The 17,134-nt window shown below is 46.2% G+C and overlaps 8 protein-coding genes across 8 annotated transcripts; 4 read left to right on the forward strand and 4 right to left on the reverse strand.

Annotated features, from left to right (window-relative positions):
• Positions 1-533: 533 nt before the first annotated feature.
• Positions 534-2,410, reverse strand: F4822DRAFT_420923 (monooxygenase). Its single transcript, XM_051459740.1, has one exon. The coding sequence runs from the start codon at positions 2,226-2,228 to the stop codon at positions 699-701; it is 1,530 nt and encodes a 509-aa protein (XP_051309309.1). The 5' UTR covers positions 2,229-2,410; the 3' UTR covers positions 534-698.
• Positions 2,411-3,540: 1,130 nt separating this feature from the next.
• On the forward strand, positions 3,541-5,020 carry F4822DRAFT_420924 (S-adenosyl-L-methionine-dependent methyltransferase). Its single transcript, XM_051459741.1, has 2 exons — positions 3,541-3,694; positions 3,745-5,020. The coding sequence occupies exon 2, from the start codon at positions 4,109-4,111 to the stop codon at positions 4,928-4,930; it is 822 nt and encodes a 273-aa protein (XP_051309310.1). The 5' UTR covers positions 3,541-3,694; positions 3,745-4,108; the 3' UTR covers positions 4,931-5,020.
• A 154-nt stretch (positions 5,021-5,174) lies between these two features.
• F4822DRAFT_420925 (Aldo/keto reductase) lies at positions 5,175-6,628 on the forward strand. The gene is made up of 3 exons (XM_051459742.1): positions 5,175-5,448; positions 5,505-6,122; positions 6,188-6,628. The coding sequence occupies exons 1-3, from the start codon at positions 5,398-5,400 to the stop codon at positions 6,497-6,499; spliced, it is 981 nt and encodes a 326-aa protein (XP_051309311.1). The 5' UTR covers positions 5,175-5,397; the 3' UTR covers positions 6,500-6,628.
• A 337-nt stretch (positions 6,629-6,965) lies between these two features.
• On the forward strand, positions 6,966-9,372 carry F4822DRAFT_420927 (HET-domain-containing protein). Its single transcript, XM_051459743.1, has one exon. It carries the CDS (start codon positions 7,306-7,308, stop codon positions 9,232-9,234), a length of 1,929 nt encoding a protein of 642 aa, XP_051309312.1. The 5' UTR covers positions 6,966-7,305; the 3' UTR covers positions 9,235-9,372.
• A 3,181-nt stretch (positions 9,373-12,553) lies between these two features.
• F4822DRAFT_434651 (uncharacterized protein) lies at positions 12,554-13,347 on the reverse strand (the record flags this gene model as incomplete). The annotated part of the gene is made up of 2 exons (XM_051462044.1): positions 12,554-13,237; positions 13,297-13,347. The coding sequence occupies 2 exons, from the start codon at positions 13,345-13,347 to the stop codon at positions 12,554-12,556; spliced, it is 735 nt and encodes a 244-aa protein (XP_051309313.1).
• Positions 13,348-13,688: 341 nt separating this feature from the next.
• F4822DRAFT_434652 (uncharacterized protein) lies at positions 13,689-14,755 on the forward strand (the record flags this gene model as incomplete). Its single annotated transcript, XM_051462045.1, has 2 exons — positions 13,689-14,021; positions 14,114-14,755. 2 exons carry the CDS (start codon positions 13,689-13,691, stop codon positions 14,753-14,755), a joined length of 975 nt encoding a protein of 324 aa, XP_051309314.1.
• An 869-nt stretch (positions 14,756-15,624) lies between these two features.
• Positions 15,625-16,655, reverse strand: F4822DRAFT_420928 (uncharacterized protein). The gene has a single exon (XM_051459744.1). The coding sequence runs from the start codon at positions 16,561-16,563 to the stop codon at positions 16,132-16,134; it is 432 nt and encodes a 143-aa protein (XP_051309315.1). The 5' UTR covers positions 16,564-16,655; the 3' UTR covers positions 15,625-16,131.
• On the reverse strand, positions 15,677-16,101 carry F4822DRAFT_434653 (uncharacterized protein; the record flags this gene model as incomplete). Its single annotated transcript, XM_051462046.1, has 2 exons — positions 15,677-15,710; positions 15,812-16,101. 2 exons carry the CDS (start codon positions 16,099-16,101, stop codon positions 15,677-15,679), a joined length of 324 nt encoding a protein of 107 aa, XP_051309316.1.
• Positions 16,656-17,134: the final 479 nt, after the last annotated feature.

A 17,134-nucleotide genomic window follows, 5' to 3' on the forward strand; every position in this document is an offset into this window, starting at 1 on the left:
CTACGCTAACATGTCAACCGACAAAGTCCTGACCTAAAAGCCGTGGCTTGCCCTTTTCGTGCTAGGGTTTGACGATATTGATACTAGGGACCAGTAATATCAGCATTAATGTTGGTAGCCGACGGTACTGGTTAAGGCAAAGTTTGGTATGGTGAAAAGGCGTTCTAGGGACTTAGGTTGATACCCTTGTGCTTTTAGTCATGCTTCACGGCTTTCTTTCCATGTTAATTGCTTTGATTATGTTTTTGTTCATTTCGATTCTGGACTTGCACCGAGGGAGGGAGGGAAGGGTTATTTGCAGTCCTCTGAGTTCGACAATAGTCTATATGCCTAGTCCGCTACGTCCGGCATATCTCCTATGTGGACCTACGGCTATTTGACATCAGTCATGTATAATAGGATGGAATCACAAATAGGCTAGGGCTAATCAACGTCGATGCATTATATTTGGTTTTATCGTGATAACTTCGATATGGATTACAGTATGATGTCGCACGAGGAAAGTTTGTAACAATACTTGAAGTCGCGATAGTGTCCATTTGTAATGTGTTTTGTTCAAATTTGGGTTTTGTCCTATATATTACAGAGTAGAGCTTATCTAAAAATCCCCTTCGAAATGCGGGACTGATCTATCGCCAACTTTACAATGGGTATAAGTAAATACAGATTCATCAGTGTCGTAATACGGCCTGTCCATATTACGAGGTAATTCCAAACCAAGTCTGCAGAGCGGTCTTGGCCGCCTCCACATCCGGTTCTCCATCGGTCACCCAAGCGACGACACCATCGGGGCGAACTAGCAAGGCGCGAAGACCGAGCTCATCCTTGGCCCTTACGCCGACGTAATCAACGGACTTGTACTTGTCGACTAGTTCTTTAAGAGTCGCGTTGTTGCTGAAGTCGACTAGTAGACCTTGTCCTCCTTCCAGTTTGGAACCTAATCTTGCTCCGTCGTTAAATTCAAAGTCGGGGGCGCTGTATCCGAGGAGATCATGCTTCATGTCGCCGATCTCGTAGCGTTGCGATAGACCCCAGACACGGTCCACGAAAAGATTGGTGCCGTCCTTTGTGTCGATTACGGAGGTTATGAGTTTACGGAGGGCGAGGGCGGTTAGACCGGGTTTTAGGGTTGCGACTTGGGCTCGTGACCACTCGAGTACTCCGTTTCCAATTGGGTGTCGTTCTTTCTCGTATGTGTCGAGGAGAGTGAAGTCTACTGGTCCCGGGTTGGTTTTCGAGGCTTGGATTGTTGCGGCTAGTTTCCAGCCGAGATTGATGGCGTCTCCTAATCCTAGGTTCAGGCCTTGTGCTCCAAGAGGCGAGTGAATGTGTGCTGCGTCGCCGGCTAGGAGGATACGACCCTTTCGATATGTCGTGGCCTGCTTGCATCGATCGGTAAATGTGGTGGCGGTTTCAAGCTTCACGACCTTGGCATCAGTTTCTGTCACACGGGCCAGAACCTTTTGGATGTGCTCTATTGTGATCTCCCCACTGCGATGGAAAGCTCCGCCGTCGAAATCTAGTAAATGAATTCTGTCCTTGCTGCCTGCTCGGACATACATGCCTGTCTTGGTAACTGTGAACCAGTCGTGTAGTTTATCTGGGTCGTCGAATTCGAGTTTGATACCATAACCGGTGCATTCAGGCTCTGAACCCTCAAATGCGAAGCCCGCGGCTTTTCGGACGGTGCTGCGTCCACCATCGCATCCTACTAGCCACTTGGTACGGTAAGTCTCGCCTCCTGCTTCCACCGTAATGCCGTTATCATCTTGCGAAACACCTGTAACACCTTTTCCTCTTAGTATGGTTGCACCAAGACTTTCGGCATGCCCCGTTAAAGCGGCTTCGACCTTGGCCATGTATGTGGTGCAAGGATCTAATCCGTGTCCCGGGATTCGATATTTCCAACGGCTGATGTCGAACTTCTCGCGGTCTAGGAGTAAACCGGCGAAGTGGCCGCCGAACTTGAAACCGGCTGGCATTTTGAGGATGTCGGATGGTTTGACATCGCTGCCGACCACCTTATCGAGTAATCCACGTCGGTAAAAAGCTTCGGTGGATGCCGTGTTCAAACCACGAAGACCTAAGCGTTCTCCTTTCCATGGTGAATGAGGGTCAGTATCGCGCTCTAGGACAAGTACGGAGGCTTTGGCTCGTGCCAATTCGCAGGCTATGAAGAGCCCGATAGGACCTGCACCTGCAACGATAGCGTCGTAAGGTTCGGCCATGGTAATATGGGTATGAGTAAAATGAATATGATTATTTGGCTGTGTAGTAAATAAAGGCGATGGTTTGCGATGTGGTTTGAAGAAACGGACGGGTTGCCAAGCACGGCACCCGCCATATATTTATATTCAAAAGTGAACCATCTTCCGAATTTGCGGATGGTCACCACCGACCCGCCGAACCACATTTCGGTCTCGTTTAGACGCGCGGTCTCATGTAGCAGTGATAGGACTTGACCAACAAATAACAAATACGGGGACTACCAAATCTGACATTTCCAAAGCTGAAAAATGAATCACGATGAACGTGACAAAAAATTAGGTAGCCTCGTTTAATTCCCTGATTAATTGGAGCATGACTCACGTATAGATTGTTACATGTTAGCACCGCAACCCTCTTTTGCATTACTCCCCTATTTTTAATTCGCTGCCCGGAACTAGGATTCTCGGTTTCGTACGGGACCGAACGGCGCCGAAATTTTACTTTTCACCCCGAGCATCCGACAGATGGGAAAATCGTAGATCCCTAGTGTCTGACGCCGTTCTTCACCACTTATGGAAAATAAACCGTTATACGAGTCCGAAGTCCGAATGACTCTAATTTCACTCCGTGGGGGGTATTATTTTTGAAGGAATTGTTTACCCCTGAGCTATAAGTTCGGTGTTACACTATTACATAATCCCGAATTGCTACCTTACCTAATTCTGTAGCTTGCGAGCATACTTAAGGAGACAAGGAGATATAATTGAGTTATTTAATCTCTTTCTAATATTCATGGTTTTCTTGTGAAATTCGTTCCTTCCCAAATCATGTTTTTAAACCTTTCATTCAGAATTACTGCGCAAATTTCTACGTCATGGACAGCGGACGATGGTGCTGGACCCACTAAAACATCGATCGATTTTCAGCTTTATAGCGCACGCTTGCAGCACCTTCATGTCCTAAAACACCTAGAATGCGGGACTTTAGCGGCAATATTCTAGCGAGCTTTAGCTATTGACTCCCTGCAGTTATACCACATAAAACTATCGTTTTCTACTGAAATTAATGTGTTAATAACACTCTCATAGGTAACTGCGAGGAATATGAGTACTGGCACTAACATAGCATAACCTCGACTAGGTAGGTAACATATGTACTCTGTCAGGTTTTATCACACACAACAATACTCCCGGTCGCAAATGTCCCGTTATTCTGCGAAATTGAGAGTGCAATCGTCATAACGAATCTCGAGTCCGTGGAAAGTGTGCTGACTAACATTAGGTAACCTGAATTGTCAAGGAACATCTCAACTGTTATTTATTACTGGATTCCAACTGTAATCGTGAATCTAAACTAACCCTAGCAAGTGATTCGCCCATACGGACCAAAAATGAAGGTTCTTAGGTCCTAAAGTCCAATAACTGGTCTCAGTTTCACAGTTTTCACGTGATAGCCCTGAGCGTCAACGCTGCTTACTCGGTGCTTAGTAAGCATTTATTCATCATCTAATATATACACTCCGTTGATTCAAAAAAGGGATGTTCTCATTTTACAGCGTGCACGCCGAGTTTGTTGACTATCTATGTCATTCTTGGTTAAGACCAGAAATGTGCCGTAGATTAAAACACATGAGGTTAGCGGCACGGATTTATGGCATATACGTACCATGAGGTATTGGGTTAGTGTGGATGCATGATCACTTCTAATTACCAACATTGGGCCATTTATAATGATTTACGACTCTATCACAACCCGTATAATCCTTCCAACGACCACCCTACATTATACCGCCTTATCCCCGCCCTAAGAAAACGGGTTTACGCCGACGTAGCCGCAACCACAAGAGCAGGAACATATAGAGGGGAGAGAATATTTACTACTCACGTCAATTGATCACAATATGGCATTTAGACCAAAGCAAATAACCAGTTATCAGGCGGAACATCTGTCCGAACTCCAGGGCGATGTGAGCGAAAAAGCCATCGAGTACTTCCTAACTCTGATTCCTCCTTTCAACGACGGGGACATAATCCACGACAATGCATGTGGTTCCGGAGCCGTCACCGAGGCGATAATGGCCAAAAATCCTCCGAAGATCCACATCCACGCTACGGATATTAACCCGCAATTCGTTGCCGGAGTCCAGGCCTTATCGGAAAAGAATCAGTGGCCCGAAAGCACGGCGGTAATGTCCGCGCAGAAGCTCACTTTCCCGGACAACATGTTTACGAAATCTATTACGAGTTTCGCGTTCCACTGTCTCGGCGACCACGATGAGGCGGCGAAGCAAGTCTACCGCACGCTTAAGCCTGGCGGCGTGGCTATTGCTACGGTTTGGACTTCCATGCCCCATGTCCGGGCTTTGCAGCACGCGCATTGGCGGACTCGGGGTAAGGAAGGGCCTATGCCATCCTTATTACCCTTGGAAGACTTCACGGAGGAGGACTTGAGGGCTGCTCTTCGTGTTGGTGGATTTAGGGATATTAGTTGTTCTGAGAAGGCGTTTTATCTGAAGGTATCTGATATGAAGCGCTGGGCGCAATTAGCTTGGAGTTATTTGGGTCATTTACCCACTGGATGGTCACAGAGTGATGAGGATAAGTGGGATGAAGCTATTGATGATGTTGTGGAGCAGTTGAAGAGTGGTGATGGTATTACTACGGATGACCGGGGTGAGGTTGTGATGAAGATGATAGCTGTTGTTGCGGTGGCTAAAAAGTAAAATTTCGAAATATGTCCAGAGAGATGATCTAAATTAAGCGAAGACAATTCACTGGTTGTGAATACGGTCAAGTCCTGATATGTAAGCCCCCAAACGATTATATTGCCGAGAGTCCGGCTTGTTGTAGGCCTTTGATAGTCTACACAGTAATAAAACACAGTGTCAGACTGTCTCTTTTATATTCCGCGTGAATCCTTTGCTCGGGGAGGCAACCAATGAGGCCGCCTATCACGGTCGCTTATAAATATCTTCGGCCAAATTAGCCTGTCTATTCCTCTTAAATAATCTTGATTGTAAATAGAGCTAATTCTTAATGAAATAATCGCGATCCGAGACGCGGGGATCGGGATCTCGGTTACGTAAGGGGTGGAGTGCATGGGCTTTATTAAGACGACCGACGGCTCTCCTAGTGAACACCGCTGTTCGTTAACATTCCTGTAGCTATTTCGGCATTCTCAAAATTTACGATGGCGCCGACCGGAAAATCGCCTCTGAACCTAGTTTTAGGTGTATCAAGTGTAAGTTAGTTTAGTGGTCGGGATTGAGATTTCAATTGTCTAACTAAGGCACATAGGTCGGGGATACATCAAAGGACCCCATGGCACGTTTCGATACACCTGATGAAGTAAACAATTTTTTGGATACATTCACCGCGCGGGGCTACAATCAACTTGATACCGCGCGAGCCTATCCCCCACACGCCCCCGGAACTTCCGAGCCTAGACTCGGGGCAGCTGGCGCGGGGGATAGGTTCATCATTGACTCCAAAGTCTGGCCGGAGCACCATACTAAATCCGGCATCATTGGGGACGTCGATAGTTCGCTTGAGGAATTGAGGACAAAGCAGATCAACATCGAATATTTACATATGCCGGATCGGGTAGCCAGTTTTGAAGAGATTTGCGCGGGTATGGACCAAGCGTATAGAGAAGGAAAGATTAAGGGATGGGGCGTCTCGAGTTATACTGCTGAGGAAATCCAGAAGTTTGTCGATATTTGCGAGGAGCATGGGTACGTTAAACTCAGTGCATATCAGGGGCAATATAATGCTATCGTGAGAGGTGGTGAAGAGGAGCTTTTCCCGGTATTACGCAAGAATGGTATTGCTTTCTATGCGTACAGTCCGGCTGCGGGTGGTTTTTTCTCTGGCGCTCATAAGAATATCAAGCCCGGTGGACGGTTCGATAAAGTGGTGCGTATAACCTAATCTTATCAATCTGGGAGGTGTTTGATCTAATCTAACTATCGCGCGTTTAGCATGGTATCGGAAATTTGTATTCGGGGTATTTCTTGAAGCCGAGCATCATGGAGGCGGTAGAGAAGGCAGTGGATGTAGCGGCCCAGCACGGAATTAACGGACACGAGGCCGCATTGCGATGGATATCGTATCACAGCATCCTTGACAGGAAGTATGGGGACTCCATCATTGTCGGTGCTTCTAGCTCGGAACAATTGAACTCGAACATCGATGCGATTGAGCGGGGTCCGCTCCCCGAGGAGGTAGTAGCCGCGTTTAATGGCGTATATGGGCAAATTGATAAAGAGAGTGAAGTCCTGTATTACCGGTAAAATCCCGATTGAGTTAGCCAGAGAGTCCCTCTATTGAGGGTTAAAATTTTGGATTAAAGAATTGACGGGGTTAACAAGCGCGAAACCCCACCATTGTCTCTCTAAGGGGTGTCACGTGCACATGAGGGGTCTTTAGTGAGGGATATCCCAGTTGCTAAGCGGGAATGCGCTATAATTACAGGGGGCTTAGTACTAGTCTTTCAGGTGAGTTTCTTGAGCTCCAGCGCATTAGTCATCTCGTATCCATGGATCCTTTAATCCCATTGGTCAATTTGTTATTAGAAGGTCCAGGGGAAGGTGAAAGCCCTAAAAAGTATGGAGAAATAGCGCTAAGTCCACTGTAGATATAGCGCGGGGTACTACCCCGGGTACATACCTGGGTAACTTATAGGTCTTCTTTATAGGGGCATCTGGTTATCACATCACAGCCATGTCAATACTGCAATTTCCACATTTTAGTTTCAAAATTTCAAACAGTATCCAGACAGTATGTAGCCTATAAGGCGCAAGGGCTAAGGTCTATTTCAGCGCCAAGGACTCTAGACAATTCCTAACGATGCAGTCACCCCGCAGCTGAAAAAGGACGACTTCTGATACTACTTAGAAGGGATATCTAATTAGGCAATTAAGTATCACCATATATAAGAACACACCTATCCCTATGAGCTACGCTCCTTTTCGTTGAGCTGTTAAGAGTTACGTGTTTACGTAGATTATCTTCCACTGAACAAGTACATGCTAATAACTATCATGACCCAATCTTCATAGACGTTCCTACGATGATACCAAGATAATACCCCCCAAAGATGTTTGAATACCGCCCCCTCAACCCAAATATTCGCGAAATACGAGTCCTCAATCTTTTACCTGGTAGCTTTGACGAGCCGCTTAGAATTAGCATAAATGTCCAAAGTCTCGACTCAAGTCCTGCCTACAATGCCCTTTCATACGTATGGGGCGATGCTGCTACTGCAAAAATTCCGGGAAATACTATAAACATCGATGGGTGCGACTTTCCCGTAACGGCAAACTTGTTTGCAGCTTTGCGGCATTTGCGACCCCCGAATGAGGCGGACGGTCCGCTTACGCTATGGGTGGATGCTGTGTGTATCAATCAATCAGACCTAGATGAGCGAGGGCAACAGGTTTCTATGATGCGGGATATTTATGCATCAGCTGAACGTGTGATAATATGGCTTGGAGAAGCGGATGATGAGAGTGACCGCGCTTTTGATACATTTCCGATTCTTGCCAACCACAATCAACACCGAGGTAATCAAAAGGATGAGGAATTTCTAGATGAGACGCATCTCTGCAGCGGATTCTTCTCCGGATTGGCTGATAGGCGCCCTTGGTTCTCACGTGTTTGGATTATACAGGAGCTGGCGATGGCTAAAAATGATCCCTTAGTCGCATGTGGACATAAATCGGTAACTTGGTCAACTCTTATGGGAGCTCAGGAGTTTGTTTCTAGGAAAGTTTTTACGGACGTAGGTGTGACGCGACGCAAACCGCGGGAAAGCGACAGTAACTTAACAGGGAATATTAATGGTCTGCCCGAAGAAGACATCGAAGTGACAGCGAAATTGAAGATTGACGTCCTTGACGATCTTTATAAGGCTATGAGGACCCAGGGGGGCGAAAGCTTGTGGAAACTATTATTCGTCTCGAGGACATCCGAAGCTACAGACCCGAGAGACAGAATTTACGCATTGATTGGGCTCTTAAAGGCTGCTGAATCAGATTTGCAGGAGTCTGAGAACTCTATCGTTGTCGATTACCACAAGCCAACGGCGGCAGTTTACGCAGATGCCATGGCTTACATGTTCACTCAAGGAGATGGTCCTTATTTCCTGTCGGGAGTATTCTTACCGGGGATTTCAGCTCCCGCCCCTTATATCACTAGCTTACCCTCGGCGACTTTACAACCTCCGCTCCCATCATGGGTTCCTGACTTCTCAAGGCAAGTCGCCGGGAAAGCAACACAGCCAAGCGGATTTTCGTTCCACCCACCAGCAGGCACTAGCGCATCAGGACCAGGGGCAAATTGTAACAACGGAAGGCGACTGGATGACCGGAGAACACTACAGGTAGAAGGGCTTTTCGTGGATATTATTGAGGAAGTGGTGTCTCTCGGCGTGTCTCTCGGCGTGTCTCTTGGCGTGTCTCTAGACTCCCATCTTGATCAACTCGTTCGTATCGAAGCTCTTGCTAAAGCTTCTAGGAAACGACCATGTGAGATGGAGGAAGCAGTGAAGCCTTACATAGAGCGGTATAAGAATAGCGAGCCTCTATGGAAAATATTGGTATCAAACAAGCGTTTTATGTCGGGTTATGATGAGGCACCATCGTCGTATGAGGGGATGTATGAAAGCCTCCTGAGGAATAATAGGGAAGGTAGGAAGTCGGAAACAGGCAGTAACGGGGAATCGGACGAGTATATGGAGAGCCTGAAGTCAAATGTTGGTAAGAAGTCTTTCTTCACTACGAAAAATGGGTTTGTAGGTACCTGCGTTCCGGATGCTTGCAAGGGAGATATTGTTGCCATTTTATTTGGATCCCCGGTTCCATTCGTGTTACGTCGGGCGTCGGATGTGGTTGAAACAGCAAATGGTGAAAGGGAGACTCATTATCTTGTGGGTGGGTCGTATGTAGGGGGCATCATGGCTGGTGAGATGGTGGACGAGTTGTATTGCGAGGATTTGATGGATTCTATAACATTCTTCATTAGATAGCCATCATGAAATTATTTGGGAATTAAAGGGCGTGTGTCAAATGCGAGCTCTGCAGATTGGAGACTCGGTTATCCATGTAGGCGTTTCAGAAGAGTATTTGCATGCTAGGACTTATGTTTAATTGGAAAATTTGCCTGTGTTTTGGTACGAAATATTCCAACCAACCGTAAAAATTAATTGGAAGGTTTATAATGCAAAGTAAAATTGAATTCCAGTAATCGAGATCTACTTGGCCATTGCAATGCGCTCTGGTTAGGTTATGATGGTCTTGGGAGTAAAAACCCTGTGGCTGGTGCACTGTGGTCCTGACCAAAAGGTTTTTCGCGGGGTCTAGGGGGTTCGATTACATCCAGAGGTAATCGTATCACCTATTCACTGTCTTTTTTGTTTTTTTTTTTCCCTCCTCCGTCGTAGACTCGCGCGGATGCCTGACGGTAGCTTTTATTTCACTATTGTAGAATCTAGAGGATAGAGTAGGATACTCATTACTAAAATGTGCCTATATATGATACCTTGACGATCATTTTACGAGGTTTTTTCCACGGCCAGAGCTAGTACTGGCCCAGTGCGTGCTTACTTACATTTCGGTAGATCATCAAGGGCAAATTAACTTACAATAACACATTAGCTATGCACTATGCACTATCTGATGGATTCTGTCGATACCTTAGTATCTACCTAGGTAGTCTAGCTCTGTGAGGCTTTATACCATCAGAGATGTCGGGAGACTCCACTTCTCATAAGGAACCTCTATTGACGGGAACCGAAGCTATTGTTGATGGGGGATACTCCCTGTGTATATACGACGACCTTGAATGATCGTATGTTCCTCTCGAAACAACAAAAACTATTACTTTTTCTTTTCTCTTCGTTGCAAAAATTCAAATTTTAAGTGTGAATATCCACTAGATTCCTTGATACCCTTCAAAGGATTTTACACGGAGTATTGATAGTAGGGGACTTGAACTAACACGATGCTTGCGTTTATTAGAATAAAGGAATAGGATTGTTGTACTTCTGCTTCAAGGCTGTGGTTTTTTCTCAGGTCTATGGGCAGTAGTAACCTCGGGAAATAGGAATTGTGACGTATCATGAAAGTCAAATAAAATTCCAGGCGGCCTAATATCTTTTGAAGAAATATGGGAAGGGTTGAAGGAAGTTGTGTTCTAAAGCAGGTAGTGAGGGTGTTGGGATGGGATTATCCTGAACTGTTTATGGCTAGTCATTCGCATGATAAAAAATAATTACATGTAAGCTGGAGGTATGATGCGCGCAAGTAATTAATTAATCAATCATTGCAAAATATGTGAGCGGGCGGATGCATCGCGGAAAGGGTAAATGTACAAGGGTACAATGTCCCAAAATTGGGCAGTAGACATATAATAGAAAATAGATGTAGATTCCAGTAACCAAAGTCGACCCACCCACACGGCGGGTAGGTCACCGATGGCTTTGGGAGTAAAAATGTCGCGGTTGGCTCATTGGTTCATCTCTAGGTTTGAATTGATACCAACTTTCGGGTTTTTCGCAGGGTCTAGGGTTCGATTGCCCCACGCGGTAATTGTATCGCCTATTCACTGTCTTTTTTGTCTTTTTTTTTTAAACCTCTTATTGACATACGTGGATGCCTGACAGTATATTTTTCCTCTCATTTTATCCCAACAATAAATATACCTTCCGTGTAAGTTTTCTCTACCGATTATTTCTACGGCCTTTAATAATCTTATGAGGTCACCGCTACTGGCTTCATGATTGAATTCCATCACCTCTTTTTTTACATCACTTCAACTGACAAGGCTCCGATCGTACGTACTGCCCACCAATTAATGCAATCTATCCTGTTTTTATCTCAACATTTTATCTGACTTGGTGGTTCGATCATACTCATTCATCTTCCTCCATATACTAGATATATCCGGTCTATCGTCAATTACAACGGCTTGTTGCGCGACTGGAAAACAAGTACGCTTCCTCCCTCCTTACATCTGCAAAAAAAGACCAATACGCTACGCATTCTATACAAGGTCCACTCGTACGCTCAATTATATCCCACAATAGTAGCCCATACCGACGGCACCAACCTTTAGAGATGGGTTCACAATATAACATGGTGTTAGTTTCTGTATCCTGCGCTGTCCCCGTTATGGTATGAGGTGCGGGCCCACGTAATAAGTATATCAAAACAGAGTTACCCGGATCCGATCTTCCCCATTTTTACCCGGCGATGATATATCTTGGCAGTCGACTCCTATTGGTTCTTGCTAAAGATAATGGCCCAAAAAGGAAGTACGATCGCGGCACCACTACCGGGCCTCCGACGTCGTACAAGATTTAAGTTTGCGGAGTAAAATCGAGGAGTTACCGATAGTCCGGCGGCCTGAGAGGATGTTACGTCATAGGGTTATTGCGACCCCTGCGTAGAAAGGAACCTGAGCCGGGGGCGTGAGAACAAGAAAGCGACAAAGAGGACATTGTTGTATACTTGCTCAAAACCCTCTTTGCGACAACGTAGTTCTCGACCTCAATTATTACCAGTGTCGCAACAAGGCTGAAAGATATGGTTAGGGCTCTGCTGCGACATATCCTAGTAGGTTCGAAGGCCTGGTAGTTTACGTCATCCTTTGACCACGTTTAAAGGGTGCTACTAGCTAGCACTTTCTGGATTGGACAGCATGATTCCTCGATAGTCTCGTGGTCGAACTAAGGTTATGAAGCCCGGCTGTGATAAAGGAAGAAGGAAAGGACGGGAAGGACGGAAAGGTGGGGAGGCAACTTTGTTATGGGCGGGATGAGGAATCGTACAAAGGTGGGGCAATGTAACCCCTCTATTTCTTATTCCTGTAACAGCACTTATTTTGGAAGGGATCATGGAAGTATCTCTTGCAGTCGGGCTTTATCTATTACGAATCGTGCGCAGGCGTGAAGTGTCCAGGTTAGATACACCACCCTACTTCTGAACTCGAACAATTCAGTTATTCGTTCCCTCCTTGGTTTATTGATTCCTGCAACGTACGCCTCCGAAGATAGCCTCCCTCTCGATTTCGTCGCTAGCCTCCCTCATCATACGATGAAACAACTTGAGTGTTCCCTCAGTTAGCCAACAGACAATGTCGTGGGATCCGATCTCGAATCTTCCGACTTTTGCATCAAATACTGCAGTCCGATATTCTAATCCGCTACCAGGGCTGTCGGGATTGTGAGCACGAAGGATGAGCCTTCCCTTGCCCGGGATCAATTTGTTACTTCCCTCACGCACAAGACCAACGTCTAGTAACTCGCCATCTAATGTAGACCAATCCGATAGAAGCCCAAAGCTTTCCTAAGCCTTCTGGCCACGCCTATAGTCTAGAATCGGCGAGTCTCCTTTATTCAAAGCACGAATAAGCTTGTTCTTGTGGTTCATAAGTCGGTTATAGGCGCAACGCACAATGCGGACGTTGTTGTCGGTGGCCATGATAACATAGACGTCTTCCGTAGCCCCTCCGTACGTGTCTTGGCGGCCGATCGCATACCACTCTCCTCGGTAGTTTCGCCGTCCGATGCTTATCTCAGGAAGAATCTCGCTATCCGCCCAGCCGAAGGTATTCTGAGTCAAAAAGTACCAAATTCGTCGTTCCAAGTGCTGGTAGCCAATGTTGACGAACAGGTTGATTTCGGAAGTGCCTAGACGTGGATTCAGGTGCAAATTTGGGTGTTTGGCCGTAGCCTCAAGTCGGTTGGTCGGTCGGTCGGGGCGCGTTACATTGGTCGAATGTCGTCGAAGAGAGGCTTCAATTGAAGACCTAGATTGTTTTGCTTCCTCTTCTAAATCGATAATATTCTTCAGGCAATTGCCCAAGAATTCTTCTTGGTCTTCGGCTGTAGAGAGTAGTTCTGTCTTCTCGTACGCTTGTTCGACTACTCGCGAAAGGTAGGGCGGAATGGAGCGGAGGGCCTTCTCGGGGTTGCCAATCGGCATGTTTCGCGACAATATACTTAGACTATTATCTACAACAGACTTGCCCTGTTGCATAAAAATTAGCATATTTATCATTTAGCGAACAGTATCTCGAATTGATTTACCTTGTATCTCGCGGATGTGTTGGAGGAATTTCCCCCGCTGGTACGATCCATTATGCTGTGTTGATAATCATCGTTTTGCCCGGCCACGCGCGAGAATCGTCGGTGATAACCTTGGCACACTAGCTAAGGTTGAAAACAGGAGAGCTAGGACCTCGCGGCTCCAATAACTTTAAAGGCAGTTACGGTGCACCTACGCCAAATTGCAAGGGCAACAGAACTACTAAACTTTACGTAAGGTACCCTGTTCACCCCATACAGATAGATGTAAAAGATACCTTTATCATAAATACACCCAAACATTCACGGCGGCATTAGCAAATTTCCTTCTAATAATACTTTCTCGAATCAATCGTGCCGAATTCATCAACCGAAAATTACTCAGTATTGGCAGTATGGATTCACGCGTAGCTGATCAGATAGCCTCCTTGGGCTTGGAAAGCCTTCCACCGGATCAAATGCTACGGTGCTGCTTGAAAATCAAAGCAATAATCACAACTAGCTCATCTTATTCGGCGCGTCTCCGGGACACGGATCATTTTACAAGAATTCAAAACTGCCAGGAAATTGGCGCAGGCCTACAAGGAATTGTCTACGAGCAACTGGGTACCGCATACGTCACCAAAAAGGAGCTACCTACAAATCAAGGCCGCCACTTACGTGACGAGTTCGCAATGCATAAGAGAGTATCAGATGCTTTCGAGAGATATGAAGAACACGGTGGTGGTGTCCGTGTCCCGAAGCCATACGAATTCATCCCAAAGTCGTCGCTATCACCCGAACTTCTTTCTCGACTGCCCACAAATGACCAACAACCCAGCGATATCGCCACGATGGAAAGGATTATACCGCTGCCAAAGGTGGTACGGAAGGCCTTGATTCGGAAGTTCTACCCCGAGAAAAACGAGCACCTAGTCGCCCAAATACTGGGAGAGAGGGCAAACAAGCATTGCCTAGCACGTATTTACCTAGGGAAGGAGGCGGTCGCGGTGTTAAAGGAGAGTTTTTGCGGAATATTCCTCTTGCACTCGACGCCATGGATGATCTGGCTTTAGACGCCGTACACTTCGCTGCCATGATCGGCAACGCATATGCTCTCATGCATTGGGCCGCCAACATTACAGGGGATGATGTCGAGTTTGTCCTCGGTACATCGGCTTCTGGCGATTATGATTCTCAACATCGAAAAGTCCATATGTATCTACTTGACTTCGGTCAATGCGACGAAGCCGACATGAACGGGGAGAAGGAGGACATTTTCCAGACCTTCAAAGGGTCCATGGTTCTTCAACAAAATCAACCATACCTATCACACCCCAGGAGACGCGCTGCGTTATATCAGGCTTGGAGATCGGCGTATCTTAGTATTGCTCGGTATGTTATTGAACGCGAACGCTTGTTATTTGACTCTGAGGAATTCGTAAATGAATATGAGGAGTATCTAGAGGATTTTGATCCGTAAGTTGGCGGAGTGAAGAGGGATAGAGGCAGAGTAGCATCGGATATATCAATAGTATAGTTATTTTATTAAATGCCATGAGCCTACATTGTCCCTGTGATTTAGTCTTTTAAATCCCACCTAAAATACTGGAGTAAATCCAGACCACGTAGCTAGTTTTAATTGTCGGAAGTGGCACAGATGAGTAATTCTATTTGATATGTACAGTTACGCGGAGCATGCAAAAGTCTACTGTGGAATTAGACCGACCGTAGCTTTATAGTACTAAGTAGAGTGTGGATCTAGTAATCAGGGTAGACTCATCTAATCAGGGGTGAGCCAGCGTGGGCCCTGGGAGCAAAAACGTGTCCGGTGGCCCAGTTGGGTTGGCCTCCAACGTGACCATCGGCGGTTTTTCATGGGGCTAAGGTTCGATTCCACCAGCGGGGCAGTGAGGCCGCTGGCGGCCCTGTTTTTTGAATAATTTTTGTATACTTTTTTTATTTTTTCAGTTTTGGAATTGTACTGTACGGATGTGAAATAATACTATATTATTGATTTGAATATTCTGAGAGTGATTTCTTTTGAATAACCTAGATACACCTAGCCATGCCTGACAGGCGAGGATGTCGCGAGAAGGTAGAAATTATAGTTGTAGCAGTAGAATTGCCACCTCTTATTATTGATATCTTGATGGTTGTAGATGTATCTCAATAGTACGACTCATCCCGAGTGAATAAGAAACACTACCCGGGTGATTAAAGCAGCATCGAGAACCAGATATTCCAGTTACAGTGGCATTTCACGAGTTGTATATATTGACAATCCCGGAAAGAGATCCAGGTACGAAGAGGATAGTCATCAATGATTCTTTATTGAGGAGTTTGTTCCGTGTCCTACCCTACGCGCAAGCAATACCTATGCAATCGACTGCACTATGGAAGGTCAGAGCATACAATAACCAGTATCGGCAAGAGGACTATTACGACGTCAATGGGAATAGTGTATCCTTCCTTCATCCGTTCCTAGCACTTTCGCAAATTCCTGCGGTGAAAACCTAATGCCGCAAGACTGGCGAACTAAGTGGAGGTACCCTCGCCACGATCCTCCACTTTGGACTCCTCGTCTCTCTCAACTTCCGCTTTCATCTTCTTATGAATCTTATAGAACTCTCGGAGGACCTGTTCCTCGATCCAGAATATCATATCGTTACGATTGATGTCCTTGGGTTCCGCCTTTACGCCACTAAGAGGATCTCTGATCTCCTCACCGCCATTCTCATGAATGTCGCGAAAAAAGATTCGGGCGCTAGTAGTGAAGGTGCCATTTTCACCAGGGGGGACGATTCGGATGGCCAATTTTCCACCCATATTGCTACTAAAACCGTACCGAGAGTCTTCCTAATCTCCTCGCTGGTGGCTGTCTAGCGAAAGGTTCTTGGAATGAGCGAGTCTGCGGACAAACATCTCTTTATGGCATCGCAGGTAGCCATAGATGTTACGAACGTGACGAAGGTTGTGCTTGGTAGCTAAGAGGGCGTGAATATTTCCCTCACCGGCTCGGGGGCGCCAGCTGTCTTGCTTCCAATTCTCGAGCTTCCATTTGCCTTCAACTTGACGCGCGAAGGACAACGCGGGGGCAGTGAAGGTTTGCGGACCAATGTAGTTGAGAACAAAATGGAGCCGGTTGTTTGAGTCGTCGATGAAGTACGAAATCTTCTTATTCACGAATGCCTCGAGTTGAGCGGTCTTCTGGCCGGCATGCTTAACATTCGGTCCATCAGCAGCGGTTGTCATGTGTCCACGAGAAGAAACAAGGGCCTGAGTAACCATAGGAGATCCGGGTGCGACGGGTACTTCAGCTGCGACAGGAGCTGCGGCTGCGGCGGGCGGCTCTGGTTGGTTAAACTGCTCCAATGCTTGTCGAATGGCGTTCTCGCATTGTGTCTGGTGTTGACGGGTAAACTCGAGATCGTCAAGATAACGCTGAAGAGTGCGGTGTCGCGAGTTCAACCAAGTCGCGTCTCCAGTGGCTTCGTAGCGCTGGGCCAGGTCGCCGCAATATCCAAGGATATCACGGGTTCTCGTAGAAAATTGCATTTCGAATAGAATCGAAATTGACTCCATCGGGTATGGGTCCCGGAACGCCCTATGCGATAAATTTAGTATCACCCTAAGCCAGTACATGAGAAATTTCTTACCTGGATGTGAGGCGGAGGCGGCATGATGTTGTTCTGGGAAAAATTGAGGGAACTAACAATATGGTTAGTAAATTGGCTAGTTGATGTGAAATCTTTTAGATTTCAAGGAAATAAAAAAAGAGAAGGGATAGATTATCACCAAGGATGAAATGTATTTGATTTGGTGACTTCCTAGAATTGATCAGGTACAATGTATCTACCTG

Source organism: Hypoxylon trugodes (genome assembly GCF_022578975.1).
Source record: "Hypoxylon trugodes strain CBS 135444 unplaced genomic scaffold F4822scaffold_11, whole genome shotgun sequence".
Lineage (NCBI taxonomy): Eukaryota > Fungi > Ascomycota > Sordariomycetes > Xylariales > Hypoxylaceae > Hypoxylon > Hypoxylon trugodes.

Bases quoted from the DNA above. Each gene is read 5' to 3' on its own strand.
- F4822DRAFT_420924 (XM_051459741.1), top strand. From the start codon at position 4,109: ATGGCATTTAGACCAAAGCAAATAACCAGTTATCAGGCGGAACATCTG.
- F4822DRAFT_420928 (XM_051459744.1), bottom strand. From the start codon at position 16,563: ATGGTTACTCAGGCCCTTGTTTCTTCTCGTGGACACATGACAACCGCT.
- F4822DRAFT_420927 (XM_051459743.1), top strand. From the start codon at position 7,306: ATGTTTGAATACCGCCCCCTCAACCCAAATATTCGCGAAATACGAGTC.
- F4822DRAFT_420923 (XM_051459740.1), bottom strand. From the start codon at position 2,228: ATGGCCGAACCTTACGACGCTATCGTTGCAGGTGCAGGTCCTATCGGG.
- F4822DRAFT_420925 (XM_051459742.1), top strand. From the start codon at position 5,398: ATGGCGCCGACCGGAAAATCGCCTCTGAACCTAGTTTTAGGTGTATCA. The intron at 5,449-5,504 runs GTAAGTTAGTTT...TAAGGCACATAG, and splicing joins TAGTTTTAGGTGTATCAAGT to GTCGGGGATACATCAAAGGA. The intron at 6,123-6,187 runs GTGCGTATAACC...TCGCGCGTTTAG, and splicing joins GTGGACGGTTCGATAAAGTG to CATGGTATCGGAAATTTGTA.